This window comes from Perca fluviatilis, chromosome 20 (assembly GCF_010015445.1).
Source record: "Perca fluviatilis chromosome 20, GENO_Pfluv_1.0, whole genome shotgun sequence".
Taxonomy (NCBI): Eukaryota; Metazoa; Chordata; class Actinopteri; order Perciformes; family Percidae; genus Perca; species Perca fluviatilis.
In genome coordinates, this window is record NC_053131.1 from 11,130,476 (window position 1) to 11,156,581 (window position 26,106).

General features: G+C 40.5%; 1 protein-coding gene across 5 annotated transcripts in view; it reads right to left on the reverse strand.

Annotated features, from left to right (window-relative positions):
* The window catches only part of trim9 (tripartite motif containing 9), a 42,657-nt gene continuing 16,551 nt past the window's right edge, over window positions 1–26,106 (reverse strand). Inside the window, exons 2-11 of one of the 5 annotated variants that reach the window (XM_039786407.1) lie at window positions 25,392–25,487; window positions 23,854–23,976; window positions 13,252–13,362; window positions 11,573–11,726; window positions 10,599–10,744; window positions 8,144–8,282; window positions 6,417–6,455; window positions 4,853–5,156; window positions 3,451–3,613; window positions 1–2,388 (exon numbers count right to left, since the gene is read on the reverse strand). In XM_039786407.1, coding sequence (XP_039642341.1) covers window positions 2,311–2,388; window positions 3,451–3,613; window positions 4,853–5,156; window positions 6,417–6,455; window positions 8,144–8,282; window positions 10,599–10,744; window positions 11,573–11,726; window positions 13,252–13,362; window positions 23,854–23,976; window positions 25,392–25,487 — 1,353 coding nt within the window. In that variant the 3' untranslated portion in view covers window positions 1–2,310. Of the gene's footprint in view, window positions 2,389–3,450; window positions 3,614–4,852; window positions 5,157–6,325; window positions 6,950–8,143; window positions 8,283–10,598; window positions 10,778–11,572; window positions 11,727–13,251; window positions 13,363–23,853; window positions 23,977–25,391; window positions 25,488–26,106 lie in introns of those variants that run through there. The other 4 variants (XM_039786406.1, XM_039786409.1, XM_039786408.1 and 1 more) reach the window with 4 other exon arrangements.

Here is a 26,106-nt window from a genome sequence, read left to right on the forward strand (position 1 = left end):
TTTTTTTTTTTTTTTTTTTTAAGCCATGCTATTGCTCTGTTTCCAGGGATAGCCATGTCGATCGGTCCGTCCACCACTTTGGTCCAGACTAAAATATCTCAGCAACTATTGGATGGATTCATAAGACATCTTGTACAAACATTGCCAAGAGGTTGACATTTGTGGTTTTGAGTGAAATATCTCAGTAACTGTTGGTTGGATTGCAATTAAGTTTGGTACACACAATAATGGTTCCTTCCCGGATAAATTGTTGGTGATCATCAGGTCAAAAAATGTTGCCATAGAATTTGATTTATGATCAAATACCTGCAACATTAATGACATTCCCATCATCCTGAGCTGTACTTTGTGTATACTGCAAATTAGCAAATAACTACAATGGTAAACATGGTAAACGTTATACCCGATAAAAATCAGCATGTTAGTATTGTCATTGTGAGCATGTTAGCATGCTAGGGTTAGCATTTATCTCAAAGCACCACTGTACAGCATTGGCAGAGCTGCTAGCATGGCTTCATTGTTGCATGTTGAGGCTGTTGCCCAAATGCGATGCCACAGGAACATCCCAGTACATCATCACCGTTCCTGTTGCTTTAGTCTGACATAAACTGGTTCTCACGATTACTGAAAAGCCTCAAAAACTCCAAACTACATTTTCAAAAGGGACAAAAAGATACACTTTCTTTCCTTCTGTTTATAACTATACATGAAATAAAGAAACAATGCTGAACATCAATAACTTACTTAGCTATACACCTCTTTGTAATAGATCATTTCAATAACAATATTACAAAACTACCAGGATTCAGTCACCTACAGTAAAAAAAGCCAGAATGAAGCGAGCTGCTGTAGCACCTTATTCAAAGAGCTTCACAGTCATCATCTTTAACCCATTGTCAACACACGGAATAGCCCGCTTTTATGATACATTAAACCAAAATCCATCCCTCCTGTTCTGAGAACTGCACCGCAAAGAAAGGCTGCAAGAAGGCCTCGCTTCCAGTAGCATTTTACATGGCGATGCTGTAAAAAAAATTATATATATATATAATTTTTTTTTAAATTACAGACGATACAGAAGGATCACACAAGCTAAGCCAATAAGAAAAGCGTCTCAGGTACACAGGTGAGGATAGGACAGTGACGCGGCTGAGAGTTCTGGTGCAGGGAGGATAGCAGCTGCTGACCTGCCTCAACCGATCCACCCCCACCTCACACACATTCACACAAACACACAAAAGACCCCCTCTCATGGTCTCCCTGGTGTTTTAAATGTGTCAGGATGTTCGAGACTGACGGCAGGAAAGTAATATATACAGGATATTGTGCTTGTTAATGTAAAATAAGAAAGAAGAATAAGATATACTGAACTGTATGCTGATGGTATGCTGGGGGCAAATTTTTCCAAGTCAACTCATTTACAAAACAAACTCCTTCCTTAAAAAGAAAAAGTTCAATATTTTAGGAAAAGTGATACCACTTTCATTGGCTGTACTCTAAATATGAAGCTACAGCCAGCAGGCTGTTAGCTTAGCCTGCTTTGGACAAAGCCAGGCTAGCAGCATCTCTACAGCTCACTAATTAGCACATTACAGTACAACTTGTTAGTTTAAAATTGAAATGTAAAAACGAGACATTCTGGTTTTATTTATCTGGTGTTATGTGACTATATTTGTGCCCTTAAAACCACAACATGTCATTTTTACACGTCATTTTTTTGTACAGACTAAACAAATGAGATAGAGTAGTTTAATAAGTGAGCTTTAGAAGTGGTTGGGCGACATATTTGTGAACTTTTGACAGAGCCAGGCTAGCCGTTTCCCTGTTTGAGGTTGAGCCAACTGACTGCTAACACTAGCTTCAAATTTAGTGTCAATCTTCTCATCTAACCCTCTGCAAGAAAGGAAATGAGTATATTTTCCAAAATATCAAACCATTCCTTTAAACAGATATTCTGATCCCTGCACATAATTCCAAGTTCATCAGTTTGAGATTATTATAACAGGATTTCATCTTCCTCAACTGTAAATCTGGTCAAAATACAAGGTACACATTGCAAAGCACGGTCCATTTTTGTCCTGCAGATAGTTCATGTGTCCAAGGTTTAGGCATGATAAAGGCATGGCTCAGCGCTGGATGGGGCCTCTTACAGAGAGTCATGGGGTCAGTCGGTCAGGGGGACAAGAGGAGGTGGGGAGGGGGAGGGGGAGGGAAGGAAAGGGGGAGGGTTGGATCATAGTCATTGACTAGCATGATGAACCCTAGGAAATCCTGGAGAGGTTTTCCCTAGCCGGTGGTGGTGGTGAGTCTTTAGCACACAGAGTCAGCGGGATCTGCGTCTCCGGGAGAGTAGAAGTCAGGGATGGGTAGACCAGTATGCAGTGTGATCTGGAAAAACATTTACATACAAGTATATGGGTTAATATTAAACATGGCAAAGAGGGTTGGTTTTGTGCCAGCAGGTGGAGTTGTTGAACAATTTCCTCAGTGAGTGAAGTGTTTTGTCTTGGAGGCGCTTGGCTTTCATCACCCAGAGACAGCATTAAAAACCAGAAAACTGACTGAGAGCAATAAGAAATTCAGCTGCAAACTGTTGTTGAGTCTTTGAAGCTTCCTCTTTAAAGGTTTAATCCTCTGAGCCCATATTTGTAAAACTTGAAAAGCAGTTTTAATGAATAATAACTGCGCCCATATGATACTTTGTTGATCTACAAGTAAAAAATCTCTGTTTCTGCCTGCAGCACTGCTCGGGGAGGGAGAGCCGGGGACAGCTATAAAACAGCACCCCCTGGAGCTGTTTTTCCATTTAATAGAATGGTGCATAGATAAAAATAGTTGAGTCTTAGGTCTGAATATCAATATGAATAATGTGTCCTCAGGTTATAACAACCTTATAAATAGTTATACATTTTGGAAGAAGAAGATTTAACAATCTTAAAGGAAAAGTTCTATATTTATTTGCTTTTTTGCCAAGGGGTAAATGAGATGATCAATACCACTTTGATGTCTTTCCCCCCTAATATGAAGCTTCTATCTGCAGCCAGCTAACTTAGCTTAGCATAAGGCCTGGAAACAGGGGGAAACAGCTAACCCTCATGTGTTTTAATTCGTATAAAAACCAAAGTAGAAAAGGAGTTTTTTTTTCTGTACGCTAACAGGCTGAAGCTTCATATTAACACAGACATGAGAGTGGTATCAATCTTAATAAGCATTCATTCATTTATTTAAAGCCACTTGAGGAAAAACAAAAAGGATAAATCTGTATGTTAAGGGATTCATTTTCCAATTTTCCAATTCAGAAATGGAAGTAGTTTAAATTAAATGTGTAGCCACAGTTCATATATATATATATATATATATATATATATATATATATATATATATATATATATATACACATACATACATACATACATACCGTACATACATACACACAATATCAGTCGGTACCTGGACATTTCGGTTGAGACTGATAGCGGGGTAATAGACGCCCTCCAAGCCTTCAAAAGCCACTGGACCCTGCTGCTCATCATTGATGAGGAAGATGAGGATGCCGCGTGAGAAGTCCAGTAGAATTCCTATTGTAGCTCCTTTACCGATGCCGCCGTCCGTCCTGCACCAGAGAAATTTACTGAAGATATGACAGATATACTGCTGCTTTTGTCAGTTACATCCTGCAGAATATTTGTCCTCCCATCCTGTAACTGTAATGCTAACAGAGCTAAAAAGTATATGTACTGTACTCAAGTACAATTTTGAGGTACTTGTACTCTACTTGAGTATTTTCATTCAAATATTGTAGTTTTTACTCCACATTTGAAAAACTACATTTATGTCACATCTTTAGTTACTTGTAACATTTCAGATTTAGATATTATAAAAAAAAAAAAAAAAAAAAAAGAGTATCAAGATCTTATGAAATACAACACATTGTTAAAGATTAAACCAGTGGTTCCCAACTTTTTTGGCTTGTTACAAAAAACCCTGTGTCATATGTCAGAGATCTATGAGTTGTTAGCAGTTACACCAGGCAGACATTTCCCCTCTAAACTTGGTTTCATTTGAATAACTGTTTGAGACCCAAAGAGATAAAATGATCCAGTGTTTCAAAGGTGACCCTTTGGAGGGGCCCGAACCCCTAGGTTGGGAACCACTCGACAAAACTAGCCAACTGTACGTAAAGTAGTTCAATCTAGTTCCACCTCTAGCAGCTACAACCTTAAAATGCTGCTCACACATTGACCACAGGGGCCATTTTTTTCTGCAGTAGTAGTAATTTTACTTTTGATACTTTATCTGCTGATAATACTTCTGTACTTTTACGCAAGTAAGTTTGAATGCAGGACTTTTATTTGTGATAGAGTGTTTTTGAATTGTTGTATTGCTACTTATACTATATGTTCATTTTTTGATTATCTTTGGGGGCTTTTTCCCTTTCTTACATAGTGACAGTGGATAGGCATGAAAGGGGGAGAGCGATGGGGGATGACACGCAGCAAAGGGACTCAGGCAACATGGGGCGAACGCTCTTACTGGGTGAGCTAGAGGCAGCCCCTACTATATCTTTTTATTGGTACTTTTTAAAATAAATTCTTAGTTTGTCTCTTATAAAGGGTTAGTTCACCCAAAATACAAAAGTTGAAACACTGTACGTCAGAGTTTATTCTTGAACTTGGAAATAGTCATTGACAACAACAAAAAAGTCTGAGCTTATTAGCTGTTTCTGGAGCTTTCAGCTGCATCTTACGGTCTTTTATCAATGGACCACAAACACAAATCAGTTCACATTCCCTGTATTGAATGCAGGGCTTTTAGTATTTTTTTTATATGAAATAAGACTTGGACTCCTTACCTGTTAGTGTGTGAGTTATTGTGCATGAACCAGGACCGGTTGTTGTCCACGTACATGGCCCAGGCCTTGTCGTCCTTCCCCAGCATCACGTCTTTCAGCACGTCGGCCCGAGCGATCCCAAAAGCCGGGTCTGGGTGGTTGTCATAGCGATCCACGGTCATTTCCCAGTAATGAACGCCGCGGGAGAAGGCAGAATTACCCATGACCACCCTGTCGTCGTAGCTGTTGCACGACACCGTCAGGTTGTCGTTGGAGAGGACGATGTCCGGGTGAGCGGAGGCTGGGTCAAAGGTGAACCAAGCGACTGCGTGTACACACACACACACACACACACACACACACACACACACACACACACACACACACACACACACACACACACACACACACACACACACACACACACACACACACACACACACACACACACACACACACACACAGGGAGAGTTACACACGCTGTTGTTTAGCATCAATAATATCACCTGATGCAATGGTCATGACTTTAAAAAGACAGTGACATGAATCTAGAGGCTGGAGGTTAGATGAGGGGAAGTTACACTGTAAACACTTAATGAAAGGAATTATAATTATATGAAAGAAGATGAGAAGAAGATTCACTAACAATATTATGTTTAATATTCTTATGGTTAATTCTTAACATACTCTACAACTTAACTTATAACTTAATCTTAATAATCTTAATAATATAATATAAAACCTGTGTCAGACAGTCTGGAAACGATAATTGCCGTTTGTTTTGAGCTGCATCTTATGGTCTTTGTGAGAGCTTAATGGACCTACATTCACCAGATGGACAGAAACACGACTTCAATTGAATGATCATGCTGTTCTGCATCTACTGAAAGTGTAAATATGCAAATATTTGGTAATTGTTGGTCACATAAACTTTATAGGATGATAATATGTCAATGTAGCACTGCCCCCAAGTGGCAAACATTTTAATTTAATACTGCTTTAATTTATGCAGCACAAAGAAAATTCTAAATTTCCATTAATTGTATTGGGTTGGTGGTGTCGATTTAAAACCTCAGCAAATAAAACCACAACCATCTGCATGGATTGACATCACTAGGGGTTCGTTTTGGTTTTTGTAATTTGGGTGAGCTGACCCTTTCACTTTCTGTGAGCTCTTGCAAAGCCTTACACTGCAAGCAGCAGGCTACATCAAATGCTAATAACTTTGCAAACAGTTTGACACAGGGTTGTAAATTAACATAGCTCTATACTCTACACAGAGAAATATGGGAGTTTAACAGATGCATGTTTGCGCTTTATATGGGCTCCACTGGACTTGCTTGTCCACCATCTTTCATTGGTGTCACCATGTGCAGTAAAGTTTCATTACATAGCTTTATTTCCCAAAGGAAATAAAACAAAGACATTTATTAGAAGCTTGTAGCGAATGTTTAATAAGTGCAGCCCACAGAGCAGCAAACTGCCCACCTGCTGGTTTGAGAGTGAAGCACTGCACTGATGACACAAGCAATGGCGACGAGGGGGGATTAGTGTGGAAACAGTCAGCAATGAGAGCCGTCCATACCTGTGCCTATAGATTGAATATCACATGGAGGGAGTCCAGCTGGAATGTGAAATGAAGGGGGGAGTAGAGAAGGAGAGGGAAGAGGGGAGAAATAAAAGAGGGAAGGAGGAGTAGAGCGTAGCGAAGCAGTAAAGCAGACAGTGTAGAGGGGTCGGGAGGGATGGAGGAGAGGGTAAAAACCAGGTTTGATCAGGCAGCCCAAACAGCACAGATGAGATCCTTAAAAACAAAAGCAAAGAGTTCCTAGAAACAGATCAGGGGAGCCTCCAAAAGAACAAGCACGAAAATAAAGGAAAAGACGGTTCTGATGGAGAAACGTCCTCCTTTCCATGCGGGAAATAAAACCGACAAAATCAAAGCCCAGTTGTCCAGGTGAAGGATGACAGATCTCTGCAAAAACACTGAGTGGTTAGATCAGTTTGTGCAGCCCCCAGCAGCTGCTGAGTGCTCTCTCTGCCAGGTAGGGAGGCTGTCTGGCGCTTTCAGGTCCACTGATGGATGACAAGCTTCCCTGTGTGCAGAGCAGCATTTAACTAATGGGAAAGCAAGCACATGGGTGGATTATATACAAACCATCTGCTACTGGATGTACCTGGTTTAAAGGCTCAAACACACCCTCAAACAGAGTTCACATCCTGCTACTGCTTTTGGTTTAAAACCTTGCAATCGATATTTTGGAGGCTTTTACTGTTATTATGTTTGTGTTACATGAAAGAAAAAAAAGAGGATGAGGATGTTTGATGGCCCGCTTTGATATCTCTTTGAACCCATCATTAAAAAACTCAAAGTGCATGGTTTTAAATCTGAAATAAGAAAAAAAAAAAAGTGCAAAAGAAGTGGCCAAATATGTTCTCCTTTCCCCTAAATTTCTAAGAAGTTGTCTTTCTGAAGATGCAAGGCTTAAGTCTGGCAGCAACAATTTATTATTCTTAAGATCTTTGTAAGATAAGTCAAAATGTTGTGCTGTTAATGAACGCTTCACATCCAAAAGAAGAAGGAAACTGAGCCGGGACTCTAGTCTGTGATCTCAGGAAGTGATAGTAACTACGAAATTATATTATTACCGTTATTAGACCTGTGATAAAATACCTGCCAGCTGTTTGCTAGAGCACAACATCCTGGGCAATCAGATTGGATTCGTCATGGCATAAATCCAATACGATATCAAGAGAAATGTAACCAAGAAACTTTTCAGGATCTAATCATGCAAAAGAAAATGTGTACAATAACAACAAAGAGTAAGAACGGTGTTACAACACCTGGGAAACCCAGGGATACAGTAACAAACATGTGGCAGGCATTTGGAGAAGCAAAAGTGCTGAAAAAAAGGAACACCAAGTGACAAACTGATTTCAGTGTTGTTTCTCAATCAACTCAAACCTAGTTTGCCATTTCTTGGCACTTATTGGCAGATAAATCTGCCAGGCTCTTCTTCTGACCTGCTGCTTTTAAAAGTGTAGATAAATACTGTCGATAAAGGTTGCTTGCTTAATAAGAAATACATGCAGGTGGCTGAGTTCAGTACTGCCAGTGAAGAAGCATGGATGAGTCTATTCTATTGGCAACGCAGACTTGAGTCTCGGCTCTATCTGGACTCTAACTTTTTGACAATATTATTCTAAATACAGACTGAACGAATAAATGAATTCTGTTTTGAGAGTGTTTTTTTTCCCTTAAAGACATACAGCCATATTAGTAGTATGAGAAGGAAAAGATGCTTAACGTACTCTCAGAGGTCTGCATGATCAGCGTCTTGCTGTACTGGCCCACTCCGCTGGCATTAAAGGCCTTTACTCTGGACTTGTATGTGCTGTTGAAGTGGAGCCCGTCCACTGTGCAGATGGTCTCCGTCCCCACGTACACTTCCTGTAAAGACACACAAATGCTTCCTGTTAAGGTGGCAGATACATCAAGTGCGTAAATATGACACAGAGAGAGCCCTGCTTCGTTTTTTAACCCGCACGACTCTGCCTCTGAAGGAGCGTCCCATTTGGATTTGGGACGGTTGAGTGTAATAAGCGAGAGTGTGAGTTTGTACAACTCAGCGTGGGTGAGGCAGCCCACACCGGAGTATAAATAGACATGGGGACACACAACTTGCCAAGCTCAGTGTGGTGCTGCGTTGGCGAGCCTTGATGACTCAGAGGAGAAAGGAAAACTTCCCTCTCACAAATCGGAAAGTAAATAGTTTTTTGGCAAAATGTAGCACCAGATATAGGTATGACATAAAATGACTCAGGTTCAAGTTAAAGACAATTTAAAGCATACAAAAACCTTTAGTAAAACAGTCAACTTAAAGGTCCAATGTGTAGGAATTTCTCCCATCTAGCGTTGAGATCATATATCGCAATCAACTCTCTCGCACCACGCAGTTCGAAGTACGTACAGTATTACGGCTACGGTAGCCTTCACGCTGGTCTCTTGCTCTTTTAAATATCCTTTTTCTTTTTCTGGGGGCAAAGAAGAAGACTCCTGTTCCTGAAATTTGGATTTTGAATATGTGTGGTCCTCCATGTTTTCCGAGGCCGGGAAGCTACGATACCCATTAGCAATTAGCAGCACCTGTGAGTTTATCATGGGACAGCGAAAACATGAAAGGCGGAGCAGTATGTCCTGTATGTCCCTTACCGGCTAACGTATTTCAAGATGGCGCATGAATATGGAGCGTCTACCCCAGTTCATGCATGCAAATGTAAAATTCCAAGCCAAAAGGAATACTTGGAATTGATGGTGGAGGTAAATATTCATGAAAAAGGACAAGTTTGGGCAACACAGATTTTGATAATGAACAACACGTTACACACTGGACTTTTAAACACAATAAATACCATATTAAGTCTGAACAGTTAAATGTTAACGGCTAACAGTTAAAATTCAGATGAAATGTCTCCAAGCTGTAACATAATTTGGCATCGACTGCTAACCAATTAGCAGTCAGCGGATGCAGTTGGCGAATCTGTTGGCAGATTGGATGTAAATGATCACCCTCTTATGCAACAGTTGTGATTAAGACAGAAGGATGAAGGCTCATTCAGACAGACAGCTGGCTTCAGAGATCAAATTAAAACAGGATGCCTCTACAAACAGCTGCTGGACCATTCGCATTACACAGAGAGTGTTTAGCTGATGCTCTGTCTACTCACAAAGCCCTAAAGTTGACATCTGTTTACAGTTCTAAGAAGTGTAAAAGTCAATAACACACTTACACAAACAGAACATTCAATTCAAACCACTTTCATTATGTTGTTTAGAGGATTCTGATAGACATGGTGTGCTTTTTAGGAGCTATTAGAAGATGGCAACATTTGAGAGAAGGCTGAGATTGAAATATGGGGACTACATTTGGATCTAGTTGTGTTTCGAGGCTCTGTTAACCCTTTAAACCCTAGGCTGTTTTTGCATACTTTTCTAGATGAATAAATTATCTAAAATTGGGGAATATGAGATTATCTACTAACTCTATTATCTATCTCCTTAACTACTTGGCCAGGGGATTCATTCCAAAGTTTAACATCCGTTTAACAAAGTAGAAAGATCACCCAGATTGAATTTTATGCACTTTACAGGTTTAGAGGCGGGACACAGATATCCTCTGCCATTGTACTTAGAGTATTGTTCAGGGGGTTTAAGTTGCCATTATAACAAAGCAGGGGCCTGGATGTATAGAGAACTGAGGAGGGTCTTAGCTGGATAGATTACATGGTGCACCTCTGGAGAGGGTTTGGCTACCGCTTTGATCCCAGATCACACTTCCTACGGGATCATCCCAGCTGGCAGCTACATTACAGACCCTTTCTCCTGACGTCGTGTCCCTACAGTATGTCACATGAGCTGCTCTAATATCACTCAGAGCTGCGTGGTACGAGAGAGCGATTTAAGGCGACAAAGCGTTCCTTTCACATTCCCCTGGCTGAGCTGGTGTCCTCCATGGCAGCGAATGAAGAAGTCTTTGTTGAGAGAGAGAGAGAGAGAGAGAGAGAGACGGGTGGTGTTCTCTAAAGGTAAATTATTACTCTAACTGGTCCTTTTTTTCCACTTGTTGTCTTGTAATTTAAATGTAAATCCAACAAAGATTCCCCTGTTGAGCTTTTCCCAAGTAAAAGTAATGTCTGTCTTATATTAAAGTCGACAGATAAATCCTAACGGGCGGAGACAAAAGAGTACCTGCGCAGGGAAACCTACCCTGAACGGCCCCATGTTTCCATCGTCCAGCTCCAGAATGTAGCCATCCACGGCGATGGTGGAGAGTGGCGGCTGTTTCCATGACAACGTGGCGCTGTTGTTCTGAGTGCAGCATTCCTCCAGCTGGAGCATGGGAGCAGCTGGGACTGAGGAGAAGAAAAACCAGGCCAGATTACGGCCTAGTGAGATATGAAAGGACGGCCGCACGTGCGCACACACACACACACACACACACACACACACACACACACACACACACACACACACACACACACAGGATATGACTTTGCAGTGCACAAAGAACTGTTCAATATTTATTATTTATAGATTAAATTATGAATTTATAAATTCATTTATGTTCAATTATGAATTTATAAGTCAATAATCAAAGGCATCCATCCATATCATGAGTAATTTACAGAATATTTTAGCAAACACTTTCAGTGTGTCAGAGATATCATACTGTGTAAAGCAGGTATCAAACCAAACACAAATGTTTAAGCACACATCCAGCAATTTGTGATTTTAAAAGATTAAGAGGTCATATGCAAGAAAAATCTGTCTCTAAAAACGGCAAACTTTTTACAAAAAAAAAGCCCATTAGTGTCCGTAATACATTACAAAGATACAACATACAGAAATATTATAGGTAAAATTATGTTTTAACATTCATATTTTAACAATTCTCTTGGTAAAATGAGTCCAAAACCTTACTATAAACCAACGATTCAGTACTGCAAACACCTCAGGTGCTGTATATTATAGTGATTTTTCACAACACAGATCAGTCTGACTATAGAACAGCTCCTCCACAGGCTGGTATAGGGATTTACTGTCTTCAGTCGAGAAGACTTTAGCACTCATGAGGGCTTGAACTTGCCTCTTTGAGTTTATAGAAAGTTGCCTTCTCTCTTCTACCCCACTCTTGTCTAAGTGCCTCAGGTGTCTGTACCCATTATTTCCTCTGTTTTTACCTTTCATCTGGACAAAGTCCAGCTGGTGGATGGTCTGCAGGAGGGGGCCGTTGTCCAGAGTGAGGTCGAAGTCGCTGGTCATCCTGGGGGTGAGGGTTCCTTTCCCCCACTGGCCCTCTGTCATGCTTACCCTCCGGATCAAGGCATCGGAGATCTGAGGACAACACATTTATTTACAACTAAAACTAACTGAAACGGAACTGGGACTCCAAACCCATTCTCTTGAATGCCTTTTAACAGGAAACAAGGAAATAATCAGAACATTATCAGAAAATTAAAGGAAAGGAAATGTTACTGACATAAACACCAAATTTATTGTTGAAATAACGTATTAACATACTGTATTTCCCTATTTCCCCACTATTTCACCATAATGGGTAAAAGGTCTCTCCACACAGGCCACTGTCAAGCACATGCATCGATATACTGTAATACTGTGTTTGCTCATCATTTCATCAGATTCAGCTCAACGCTGAAGTTTATTAGCCATAAAACTGTCAACTTAAACCAAAGATGTCCAATAAGTTTGATTTTAACAAGGTGAAATTGCTCAGCAAAGGCAGTGAAAGCATCTGACAGCAAACTAACTTCAACTGCATCTATCAGTTCAGTTTTGGTGGTGCTTATTTTTCACTTTGAAATTCAACTTTATCTAAAATGTATTGGGTCTGAGTCATATTCTTAGCTGTTTTTCTAAATCCTGCTGGGACATAAATCCTTTAAATCTTGATATATACTGAAGGCTGCTTTTATAGTTGTCTTAATGTGGATGTTACAATTTAGTTTCATGACTAAGCCAAGATTACTGGCTTGGTTTGTGGTCTGTAATGTTAGCGACTGAAGCCGAGCGCTAACTTTGAATTGTTCTTCTTCAGTTTGTTCTTTTTTTGTTTTAACTGGAGAACATGTTGGCACATCCAATTATTGATTTGTTGAATGCACTTACTCAGAGCTTGTATGAGACCACAGTTATAGTACAATATTTGACGTTTTCTATTTGTATCTGAGCTAGTAGGAGCATGTAGATGTTGAACAGAATAAGCATGAGAATTGGGGAATATACAATTTTTTCTGACTTTTCTCTAATCTTTGCCCTAACCTGATTTCATGGCTGATTTCACTTCTCCAGAGCTTAAAAAACTATTATATAGCAAAAGCAAGAGAAATCTTCTTTGGTGGAACTGGTCACGACTCTGTTCGTGGGCCAAAAAGGTTGGGAACTGGTGCACTGGGAAACATTTTGCATTTTGCTCCACTTTATTAATGTAACTTGGGGATAGGGCTGGGCAATATATCGATATTATATCGATATCGATATATGAGGCTAGATATCGTCTTAAATTTTGAATATCGTAATATGACTTTCCCGTTTTAAAGACTACATTACAGTAACATGATTTACGTGTTTTTCTGAACTTACCTTACTTCTAGCCGTTTTATTATTTGCCTTTACGCATTTAAAAGATATATTCACATTACTGATGATAATTCATCTAAAATCTCCTTGAGAAAATAAATATTTAGTATAAGCACCAATTGCCAACCCTACAATATAGTCGCAATATCGACATTGAGATATTTGGTCAAGAGCGACAGTATAGTGACATTTGATTTTCTCCATATCGCCCAGCTGTACTTGGGGAATGGAAAAAGGAGACTTGTATTGTTTTGCAGCTTACCTGCAGGAAACCACTGGGGTCATTCTCCTTGATGACTTCCAGACAATACTCCATCAGCCCTGTGGTCTGACGCAGCTTCACCGTACAGTGGGAGATCTGATCCCGAACCACCTGGGGAATAGAAGGGGTAAAAAAAAAAAAAAAGAGAGGGATGATGGTAGAGAAAAGAAGAAAACAGCCACGAGGGAATCAAGTTTTGCATGAATAATACAACAACAACAATAACAACAAGCACACAGAAGATAATCATATGTTAATCACCACCCCTTTTCCTGTAATTACTCTGGAGTGCAACACGAATAAAATACACAGAAGAGGGTTTAATAAAGTGTGCGAGTGCTGTAGAGTATAAATAGGACAAAAAAGAATAGGGATGACTGGAGATGCAGAGAAATTAGAGGGGAGTTAATATGCAGAAGATGGCAGAAATGTTGTAAATGAGGGAAGAAGAGGAGACAGAGAAGGCAAGAAAACACGGCAACGTTGAAAGGAAGGACAGAGAATTGAAATTGAAGGAGGGGCTGGAGAACACAGATTAAAAATGGCTGTTAATGGATGAAGAGACGCTGAATGAGACGACCAGCAGGAATACCGATAATGAGATTATCAGCAGGATTGTCAAAGTGTTTGATTTTAGTAAATCTGTTCCCTCTTGAGACTCGCACACAGATTGAAGGAGTAAGAGGAGGCTGAAGGGATATTGGCGACATGATCCTGTTATTGACGTTAACGGAAGGAAAGTGGCATTTTGTTTTCAGACGTGAATGCTTGTCAGCATCACCGGTTACATCAGAGATGTGATGAGCCAAACATTTTTTTCTCAGCAGATACAGACTCAAGACATGTAGCAGTTTCTGAATGATCTGTACACAGTTATTGAATTTTGTCTTCGAAAACACATTCAACATCAGTAAAATCAGTCCTCTATCAGTTTCTATTGCTGCCCTCCCCATATTCATAATGCATCTCAACCTAACATGATCTGAATACAATGGAACAGATTTAAATCAATAAAAGAAACCCTCCTTATCGCACATACAACAAGATATTTGATTGATTTGATTGGATATTTGATAGACCTGGGAGATTCCCACTCCGCCGCTGACACTACTGATGTCCACAGAGCCTCCTCGCAACAGTGTGAAATAAATGGAGGTGCTGGACCGAGGGTTGCTAGGTAACAGAAACTTCACTGTTGCTATCTGAGGGGCTCCAAGGCTGAATGGAGAGGAAAATCCTTTCTGCAGGCCGACAGAATAGAGGAAGATGATTTACTGATGACTGAAGTCACAGCGCATCAATATGCAAGTACTGTACCCCTGACATGCAACAAACTGTAAAGACTTTCATACAGTTAGATATTATTCTGTATGTAACATTACTGTAAGGCACATAGAGTCAGGCTTTACAAAGCCCCCTTTTTAAGGCTGTAATCAGTACGGGTGTGAATCTTCTCTGGTCTCCCGATTCGATTACAATTATCCTGTCAACAATAAGAATCGATATCCTGATGAATCACGATGCGTCCCGATGCATCACCTCCTCAATATTATTATATATTGCTACACATGGTTTTCATCAACAAATTCAAGCAGTCAGATATATATGAACTCCCCTTTGCTGCTGCTCTGCTCTTAAAAAAGATACTTCCTGAATGTAGGGGGGAGATGCAATGATTCAATTTCCACACCCCTAGTAAGAAGAGTTCAGGATTGTAGCATCATATATTATAATATATTCATTTTTCTTGTGAAATCATTATAGCTGAGATAACCATATCTGAATTCAGATGTATTTCTGGCTGCTACAGTGAAATAAAAACCTGACAAATACAGGAACATTATCCAATTATTCTAATATTTCTATAAACTGCATGATGTCCAAATCAACACGCTACATCACAGATAAATAAAGGCACAGCTATCTCAACATCATGCTGTATATATCGCTATATCACCCTTCCCTAACATTATGTGTGCAAATATTCAAATATATTGATTGTGGTCAAAGTGGCAGAATCATCTTCAGGCTACCAGTGTCCCAAACACAGAATGACCAATGTTTTAACCACTCCACATCCAGTTTCCTTTTATTTCAAATGATCTTGGCTGTGCAGCATAAGGGGAAAAAAGGGATCGAAGAGGGTGATTGTGTTATGTTATCACTTTGCTTTTTCAGTTCATTGGTTAGGGCACCCCTCCATGTTTGTCGTGCTTTTTTCAAACATCAGGGAACTGAAAACTTCCGTTCCCAGTTTAGTTTGTTTGGGCAGCTGAAGACAATTTGATCTGACCAGCAGGCGGCTTCAAACTAACTGCACGGAGATTCTTGAAAATACAGATTTTAGTTCTGAACCACTAAGGACCATCTGATCTCCTCAGTTTCCTAGTGTGCTCCTATCTGCTGCAAACGCCAGGGACGGTAAATTTAAGCAAAATCCCCAAACAAATCAATCATGTCCAGCTGCTTACAGAGTCTGGAATCACTTTGTTTTGTGCCTCCTTAACTCTGCCAAAATATCATCACTAAAAGGCTGCAAAATGAATCCTTCGGTCCAGACAGCGTGAACTTTAATAAACCAAACATGAAAATGCAACTTCTCCTCCAAGGTTCCAAATAAAACAAATTGCAGGTCTGATTGCACTCTAAGAGGATTAAATATTAACTGCAAACAGAATATCTTCAAGTAAATAAATATTTACAGAGCTAATCATACTCTAATTATTCCCCCTTTTAGTGCTGTAATCAATCAGCCAGATGAGGACCGTGTTTAACCTCTCTTCCCATACAATGACGAGAGGAAATCTCATTCCAGCTCTGATGATTGGGTCTATTTTTCTCTGGCTGAGGGCCAAACCCTGCCTGCTGTGTCACGCCTGGAACATCCACACCCCTGCAGTGGCCTGGCAGGGCTCCAGGAAGAGTTTCTCACTGCTGTCGCTGCCTGTTTAACAATCAGAGTTGCTGTCACTCTTCCTCCGTACGCAGCTGGAATCACAATCTCTTAATCCATAGGGGACAATACATGTGGAGGAATTTTGCAGAGAACCTTTTTTTTTATCATATCTTGTCCTTTTCCCTGGTCCTTCCTTTCCCCCTTCTCTCTCAGACTCGACACTCGCTGCCTACTGAACAGCTTTTCTCAGCATTGCAGTCATCTTTCCTGGAATCTGCTTTAAATCAGCATCGGATTAAGACATAAAAGCTGCCACCGGCAATACCGCTCTGCCTGCTGATCAACAGATAATCAGTGTGAGGAAGATTAATTTACCTGGATTTAACACAAATGAAGGGACAGCAGCAGTTTGAGGTGGGAGGAAATTAAGCATCCTGAGAGAAGGGATGTGGGATTAATAAATTACAAGAGAGAGTGCAGGACAGTGGTAGAGGGCAGAGCAGTGTAAGTGGGCCACAGTTTCTGCAGAAGCAGAGATGACAGGGGAGCTCACGGGGGGGAAACAAACTGCGTCCTCTGTCCTCTCAGACATATGTGGCTGTCATGGTGATTAAACACATCGTCATACAGAGTCACAACAGCTCGACAGCACTGCTTAAACAATCCCAAACAACGAGAGGGCAAAATTAATACAAACTGATGCTCAGAGAGCACTGACACACACAGGAATATGTTTCTTTGCAGTTATTATTCATGTTTGTAACAGCAGCTTTTCATTACATTTCTTCATCCAAGGACTGGGATGAGAAATGTATTCTCTTGCCATTTGACTCACTAAAACATGTTACTACTCTTTTTATAAAAGGAGATGCTAACATGACGTGACAATTTTTTATATTTAAAACCTACAGTCACTGTTTTTTGTGCCAGTTTGGGGCACTGTAAACAAGCTGTAAACACAACTGACATATTTTCAACATCTAAGTTGAAATGGGGAACTTGTTAGCAAAACCTGGTGAATCTTAGTCCAACATTATTCTCTTTTAGCTCTGTTTTTGGTCTCCACCTACTCCTGAGGGAAATATCTGCCTCTTTAGCTGCTAAATCTGCCGTTTGGCACTGAGCAGGTAGTGTCCAGAGGGTTTTTAGAGCATTTTCGCAACAAAAGGCTGCCTGCTGCGACCGAAAACAACTCTATGAAAGTGTGTGAACCAAAGTTGTGTCGTAAAAATCAAGCCAAACAAGGCTAGATACTTAAAAAGTGGCCAATATTATCCAGTACCTCAACAGCTGCACATATTGTCCTGTGAGCGAGCCTGCCTCTTTCGTGAAATAAATAACCCGTTTTATGAGTTTCTGTTGTAATTATTAGGCCACTGCGGCACTTTTGGCCTTGTGAGATACTGGGGCTGCAGTCTCCTAAGCGCTCCATTTACAGCAGCAGCACAGGCCTGTGTACAGTCAGTCAGGACCCTGGCATACAATCCATGACAGTTTGACATTATGGAAGTGCATGAAGATGATTTAATGATACTGACATGGGTTGAAAGAGGCAGAAGAAAGCGAAGAGAGACATCAGAAGCGAAATGGATGGAGGCAAAATAGGTTGATTAAAGGTAGAGTAGTAAGAGACAGTGGTGGCCTAGAGGTTAGAGATGCGAGGTTGTGACCGGGAGGTCGTCGGCTCAATCCCCAGACTGACAGGATCAAATCTGGGTGGGGAAAGTGAAAGAGCAGCACTTGTCCCTCCCTCATACCACCACTAAGGTGGCCACTTGAGCACTCAGGTCAGTGGCCAGCAGATCAGACTGTGGTTGCACTGGGCAGCTTCCAGGTAGGAATGTGTAACTGTGTAAATGTGATCAGGGTGTTCCTGCAAAAGAACCTTCCCTGAATAAATAAAGATTAAAATAAAAAAAGAGATACAAGAGGGACTGTGGTGGGAAACATGACTAAAGGGATTAAAATCCCCTCCTGCTTTGCTTCCTGTATGTTACACGCTGCAGTGATGGTCAGAGAAAGTGACAAGTGCCACTTCCACAGACACCCAGCTGTCAGCGAGGATCAGGGCGCTTCCTGCTTGGCATTAATGTGTCTCTTACTCAGAGAGAAACGCAGAGGAAAATGCAGTGGAAGCATGAGCTTCACTTCTACTGATTTAAACATAGAGGCATATTAAATATTAAATGACTAAAATGAGTTAAGCTTAAACAATGAGTGGATTAATCAATTACTCAATAGATAATAATAATCAGCAACTACTTTCACTCATTTTTCAGTAGAAAAGCCCTAAAATCTCCAAATATTTTCAGCTTTTATATAGTTGGAAATTGAATATTTTTGGGTTTGGGACTGTTGGTCGGACTTTATTTTATTGTCTTTTTTAGACTAAATGATTGATAGACGATGAAAATAATTGTTAGTTGCAGCCTGAAATAGTTTTTCTGTTGATCGACAAAAAGTAAATTCTTCCACCAAGTACTAATATACTATTAGTAGAAAATACTGATGAACAATCCCCAGATACTGACTTCAGCAGCAGTCTAAAGTAGTTCATGTTCATCCTCTGTGCTGCAGATCCCACTGCAGCCATAAAAACTTCTGTTCACAGCGAGAGAATTAGTCATTCGATATTTGCCTCCGTTTTTGTTTTTTTCCCTGAGTTCATGTCTGTACAGTCCAAACTGTTCCCCGTGTTTGAGCGCTTGAATGAGCAGGACCCCGGGGAGCAGGGATCCCCTGGAGCAACACACTTAGTCATATGACGAGAAGCCAACAGGGAGGTCAGCAAATCACGACAGTGGAAATAAAAATAGCCTCGGTGCAGCTGTACTCATTAAACGACCAGGGCTGGGTATCCAGAGGATGGAGCATCTGGTGGCAAAACGCAGAAGACGCAGACTGACTTTCTGATTCACTTTGTGTTTCTCTAATCATTGCTCAGAAGAATCCCTCATCAGTGCACTGCCGACTCTGTGAGCTTGGATCTCCCTGATGAAATACAGTGAGAGGGACTGACAGCAGAGACGGCGTGCCTTGGTTTGATCATATTAAATAAATTCTCCATATCAAAGCACTATACTGGTGCTTAGCTTAGCATACAGACTGGAAACAGGGGAAACAGCTAGCGTGGCTCTGTCTAAAGGAAACATATTACCTTCTTAAATCTTGTTTGTTGAATCAATACAAAAACCAAGAGAACAAGCTTTATTTTTAAGTAGATTTCCATAATTTACTGACATAAAGTGAGAAAAATGGCTGTCTGAAAGACAGAAAACCAGTCTAAAGACTTTGGAAAATCGCTACCAGTCTAAGATCAAATGAAGTCAGCTAAAAACAGGGCTGTGCCTTCAGTATTTACGTCTTTACATTCGACTGTTACACACGTTTAACAAATAGTGGATTTAGAAGCTGATTCTGATTGTTATTAAGACAAAAAATATTTCAAATTGATTGTCTTTCTACAAAAAATATAGAGAGATTTAGTATCAGGGCCCCCAGAAAAGGGTTTTGGTAGTTTGCCTTGGCTATAAATTGCAGTGCACCACTGTATGGATGTTTGAGTGAGACCGAGTGAAGGAGCTTTTGTTACCGCTCAGTGTGACAAACCGCCATGAAACCACCTTCCTCCTCTGCTATCTTTATGAACAAACACATAGGTCAGTCCTCCTGATGTGCAGAAAAAAAAGAACCTGACTCATGTTATGAAGGACTACTTCTCTCGCCTCCACAGCTTCAAACAAGCGCAACACGTCCTGGTCACCATGGCGACTGAGCTTTGGCGTCCGCGTGCAGGACCAGGAGGAGAGCAGCAGGAAGCTCTGTCGGAGATGCCAAGTCAGCTGCAGCAGTACACATTTGTTTTAATTGATTTTATGTTTTTTTTATGGTTTCTCCTCATAAAAAGAGCTCCATGTGACTGCATCAGCAGGATTAATTAGGGCACTTCGTTAGTTTCTTAATTGGACGCGTATAAAATGCAAAGCTGGCATTTTGTTTTATGCAACACTCTGCTTTTCATCTGAGATGCTACGGTACATCTGGAAAATACACAAAGAGCTACATTACCATCAGGAGTGCACCGGGACAGAAACGAGTCTCATTCAATTACAGCTGCAGGATGACCTCTGCCACTGAGCCACATGCTAATGAAGCAGAAAGCATCCCATTGACTGGCCATGTCAGAGGGGCTCCAATTACTCCAGAAAACAAGCCATGCCTTCAGTTAACCCCCCTCCTTTTACTTCAGCTGATCTACCTCAAAAGATCTACGCTACCCTGCGGGAGCAGATGACAAACACAGAACATGTGAAACTGAGAGTTTCTTGCATCCCTGACTCTGTGGGAAACTCCTATGATGGAAAGCAGTGTCCCTGAGTGCTTGAGCAGCGCAGCAAAAATAATATCAGATCTGTCATGGGGAAATGTGTCTTTCTGGCATTAAGATTCGGCGAACAACACATGGAGGCACTGATCTGACAGGTGGGATCGGATCAGCGCTGAGCTACATTAACATTCCTCCGTCTTGGAGGTGTAAACGTGTCCGATGCCCCACATTAAACATCCATCCATCACTTAACAGCCAATAAATCATTAATGGAACAGATTTTGCATTTTAAGAGCGCACAATGTCGCCCAAAACTAGGCCTGCGGCGCTGCAGTTTCTGAACAGGCAAGTTTAGAGCTGAAGCCGAAAACATGTTGCAGTGTGTTCCATCTATAGGCACAAAAAAACCAAAAAAACTAAGTAATAGCTGCTGTAATTTTGACATTTGTGACACTGCAGGCAATGAGTGTAACAGTTTGCAGCTTTTCTAGCTGCTGTGAAGGTGAGAGGTTTTATACTTCTAACCTGCAAAATGTACGAGTTTTGTTGACTGGAGCATATTTGCAGCTGAATACTGGAGGAGTACACACTGCTCAGAGTGTCAGTGTGTGTCCTTTGCATAGACAGTATATAAAATGGACCAATAGATCCCGTTGCTCTGGACGGAGACCAGTGAAGGATAGTAGAAGCACTTTTCTGGTGATGGCTGAGCGTTACTACGCAGCCTCCAACTGAGCTTGAAGACGTAGATGTGAGGTGAGCAACCTGTCTGAAAGTTGGAAGTCTTCTGGTAGCTGTGCCAAGAGAAATCTCAATCATTCCCAATCTTACAGAGACGGAGAGTGTAGGTATATGTAAGGAGATAACATAGGCACAGGCTAATTATTGATCACTAAAATGCCGGTTAACATTAGTAATTAAACTTAAACAGTTAATGTGAGTCAAAACTGCCTGTGAGCTTCTCCTGTACTATACGGTAATTCCTCTACTATGCGACAGTAAGTCACGTGGTTATGACACAATCGTTTTTTACAGAAACGTCACGTGGTTATGACACAATCTATTTTTACAGAAACGTCTGCTACGGAGCCATAACGTGAGGTACAAGGTAATGGAGCCTTTTATACATTGTCGTGTTTCTTTAGAAATAAACAATGGACAAATAGAGTCTTTAAACGCTTCAGATGTAAAGATATTCGCTGTCAAAGTGACGTCAAAATGAATGGCAGTCAATGGAATGCTAACGGCGGGTGATGGCTAGTTAGCATCAAAATGGCGCCATAGGCGCTACAGATTGTTGACAGACGCTTACCCCTGGGCCTTTGTCCTCTAGGACTGGTTACTGTCATTAATCCAGCATCCTGAGCCTGTTTTGCCAATGTTTTGTTTTCTGCTCTAACCTGAAGTTCGTTTTTTCCTGAGTTTTCCTGAACAAATCCCAGCTGATTCACCAACTGCTTTCACCTGCTGCAATCTGCACACCCGGTCCTGATTATCATCCTCTGCACCATAAAAGCCATGACCAGACAACCATTCCCTGCTTTGTTAGCGTTACCAGTATGTTTTTGCTCTCGTGTCAAGCTTCTAGTTTTGTAAAATCTTTTGCTGTTTTTGCTCTTTTTTTTCCTTTTTGCCGCCTGTTCCTCTGCCTACAGTTCTTCACCTGGATTGTCACTCTCACCTGCCTGGCTGTCGACTTCACTGCAGTACATTTGGATCAGCACAAAACCCTGCCACCTTCCAGCCCCACTCCCTGCCGACCAACTGGACCAAACCATTTCCACGTTCTATTCCAAATAAATACTCACCTTGTATATCTACTTACCTTGTCCTGGTCTGCATTTGGGTTCCTGCACTTGACTAATCCTGACAGTTACTTTGCAGAGGGAGGGACGGTTGGTGGTCTGATTCAGCTTTGTCTTTGGCTCTAAATATTTCAATTTAAAACTTGGAAGTGCTAAAATAGTTTCAAATAGTTAGTTGAGAGCAGAGTTAGATGCGGAGATCAACACCGCTCTCACGTCTGTTCGCCAACTATTAAGCTAGAACCAGCAGCTAGTTAGCTTATCTTAGCATGAAGACTGCAAGCAGAGGGTATAGAAATCTGCCTACCAGCCCCTCTAAACCTCACTAATTAACAGGTTATATCTTGCTTGTTTAACTGGTACAAAATACAAAGTGTAAAACAACATGTTGGGGTTTTACCGGGGGTTATGAGCCAGATTGTTTCTTGTTCAAGAGCAGTAACGTCCTGGAGTCTCTGGTTGACTGGTAACCTCCTGGTGATAACAAGACTCCAGGAGCATATGAGCGTGGTATCGGTTTTCTCATCTAACTCTTGGCAAGAAAGCAAATCATTTCCCCAACTACTGAATTCTTTCTTCAATGTTAAGCCCCAGTTCGTAAATGTGTAGAGAGAAAAATAAAAGAGAAATTCAGTTACAAAACCTCTCAAATGAAAAAAAAGGTAAACCTCAAAAATACACACAAACGAAAAGAGACCGGTCCTCCTTGTAGAGAATTAAACGTGAATGAAATGAAAATTTGTTTTTCAATTTGTGAGTGATTTATGATGCACTTCCATGAAATGCCTCACATCTAAATATTTCATATATGGAGGAAAGAGAGGAAAAATGAGAGTGCTCACATGTTGCTATGCACAGGCTGGGATTCTCAAACCACCTACACGTGTGAAACCTTGATTCTACAGAGCATCCAAGCGTGAAATTGGATGCTGTACAGCACAAATGTATCTCTCCCTCCTCCTCCTGTTGACTCCATCTGTCGGTTATGTCCCTCGTTCAATGTGTCGCACACGGTGTAAAGACAAATGTCGCACTTTATGTCTCTGAAATCATTGGAATTGAGTTTTCATTTTTATGCTAAATCTAAAAAATGTGCATTGGTAGGTTGTTTAGTTCTGTGCTGAATCTTTAAACCTGCAACGAGGACATCTTCTAAATGCAAGAGTTGCAGAAAAAGCTTAAATAATTGACATTTGACACTAACATATTTCGATTATTTTCCGTCCTTCCAGGCAGCAATTGCTTTTAGTTCCTATCAATATGGAATTGATTTTCTTACCAATCAAGAAGGCACCAGTTTCCACTATAACATCAACTTACAAACACTTCAAATGATGCCTGAAATACCAAAATCATCACAAATATTAGTGTATTTGTTTTAGTCAAGCCTATGTTATTATTGTTTTTCCACTTCCCAAACAGGAAGCGTTTAATGCAAACACTTATAGATTATATTTTCCAACAAAATGCTGTTTCTTGTGAATGTACACACCATCTCATAGATTTTTTTAAAAGCTTGATATCCATCTGACACATTGAGTTGTATATTTCTTTTGTCCGGTCAGCTCACTCACCTTCAGTTTGTGTTCGTGCTCTTTGTTCACTCGAGACAGCAGCTGGGCCTTGCGTCGGTTCAAGGCGTCGATGAGGGCGTCGCACTGCGCCACCAAACAGGCCTCAAACTCCACGCCGTTCTCCTGCAAGACAATAGGCAGAGGCTGAAAAGAATAACGCATCATGACTGAAAATATATAGAAGCTTTGAATTCAAAATACACAGTCTACTAAACCAAAAGCAGAGGAGACACTAATGAGTGATGTAGAATCACTCAGGCAGTCATTGACACCAATTTAACAGCATGATTAACACTGAAAATGTACAGAGATAATAAGATTTAAACTCGTAATGTTTCCTTTGAGAAGAGTTTATTTAAAAATGCATCTTCATTCACACGTCTCCTCTAGTAGTTAGCTATCATACGAGGTGGGTGGATAAAATCATCATGAAGCGTCAGCAATTATGCCTCGTAGAGTTCGCTTTCACAATTCCCACGCCTCCTCTCCTGTCCTGCATCTCCCATCTTGATGGGTGTCGGTGGAGCGTCATCTGTGACGATAATCAACGATGGCTTTTGATCCCACCTTCCTCCCCTAATCGGCCTCTTAAGCTGACCACAGCTTTGTCTCCACACACAGCAGAAGGTTGTCGAGCGTTTTAATCTATTCCTGGTCAATATATTGCACTTAGACTAAGTACTGTACATGTAATACCACTGAATGTAAACACAGGGACATTTCCACTCAAATCAATCTCTGCTTCCAGCTTCTTAAGTGTGAATATTTTGTGGTTAATTCACTCCTTTATGACACTAAACTGAATATCTTTGAGTTGTGAACAAAACAAGCCATTGAAAATGCTGATCGACATTTTTTAACATTGTATAGACTCAGTGCAATGTAGGAAAGCTTTTTGCACACCTCTTTTGTCGGGCAGGTGCGTTGGATGTGACCAAAGGTAGCAAATCAGGAGCTTAGAAAGAATCCTGCAACGCAATTGCTTGTGTAATGGTCAGTGTGCTGGATTCTTTCTAAACATTGTATAGACCAAACAACTAATCGATTAATGGATAAAGAAATAATCGACAGATTAATTGACTATGAAAATAATTGTTAGTTGCAGAGTTTATAACGCTACATGCAAATACAACCATGATTAAATTAACTCTAATTTAATATTTGATCTGTTGAAAATGCAAATAAAGTAGAGAACTTTGAATTTAAATTGATGGTAAAGTCAGATTTTAACCAAACAGCTTCACTTTAAGTGTTGTTTTAAGTGATGTCCTAAATAGTGTTATTTTCATGTGCAGCACTATGACTGGACAATGACTCCAAGCCAGGGATTACAAAATGTTAACAGTGAAATAATAGGATAAGAATTGTTGTTTCTGTCGATTACTGCAGTGACGTACGGTGGAGGACAGGGATCACAGAGGGGGATGACAGACGGGAAACAAGCTGCCAAGACAAGTCAGTGTATTGCTACTGGGATGGAGGAGGCAGTGTGTAAAGCAGCAGCAGTTGCCTGCATGTTTATGTGTGTATTTAAGTACCTGGATGTGCTGCACCATGTTTCTCAGCTGAACCAGGAACTCCTTGGCCTCAGTGGCTCGGTCTGACAGGCCGTTGAGAGCCTGAGACAGCTGACCCTGTGGTGAGCGCAGAGAGAGGACATTAGAGATGCAGCAGCAGCAGCACTGCAGTTATATGGCTTTGTACTGCATTCAAATAACAACAAATCATCATTCCATTGTATATAAATAGGTGCTGAATCTTCAGGACCAAACATATTAAAGATCTTCAGTAGGACAAGACTCCAATTTGAGGATTCACTCATGCATGGATGTTTTGGGAATAGGGTGCAAACTGGCAGCAATGTTACACTCAGCTATGTGACATACTAAATGCAACAACAAACACCAAAAAAAACCATTCTCCAAAAAAAAATACACCAACAAGAAGTCTATTAACTAATATAGAGATAATAACAAACAAATAAATTACTGACAGTATCTGAACCACACAGGACTTAATTTTGTAGGACATAATATAACTCATAAAATAAATTATGATATTAAAAAATGAGAATAAAGGCAAAAAAACCAAAAAAAAAAAAAAAAATTTTATTTTTTTTTTTTTTTTTTTTTTTCTTGTACAACTGCAAAATGTTGTAATCAAATCTTGCACTCAGGGGCGTATACGACAAATCAAATAAAGATGTAATTCTATTTTGGGGGGAAATTAAAGCTATAGTGCGTAGTTTCTGTC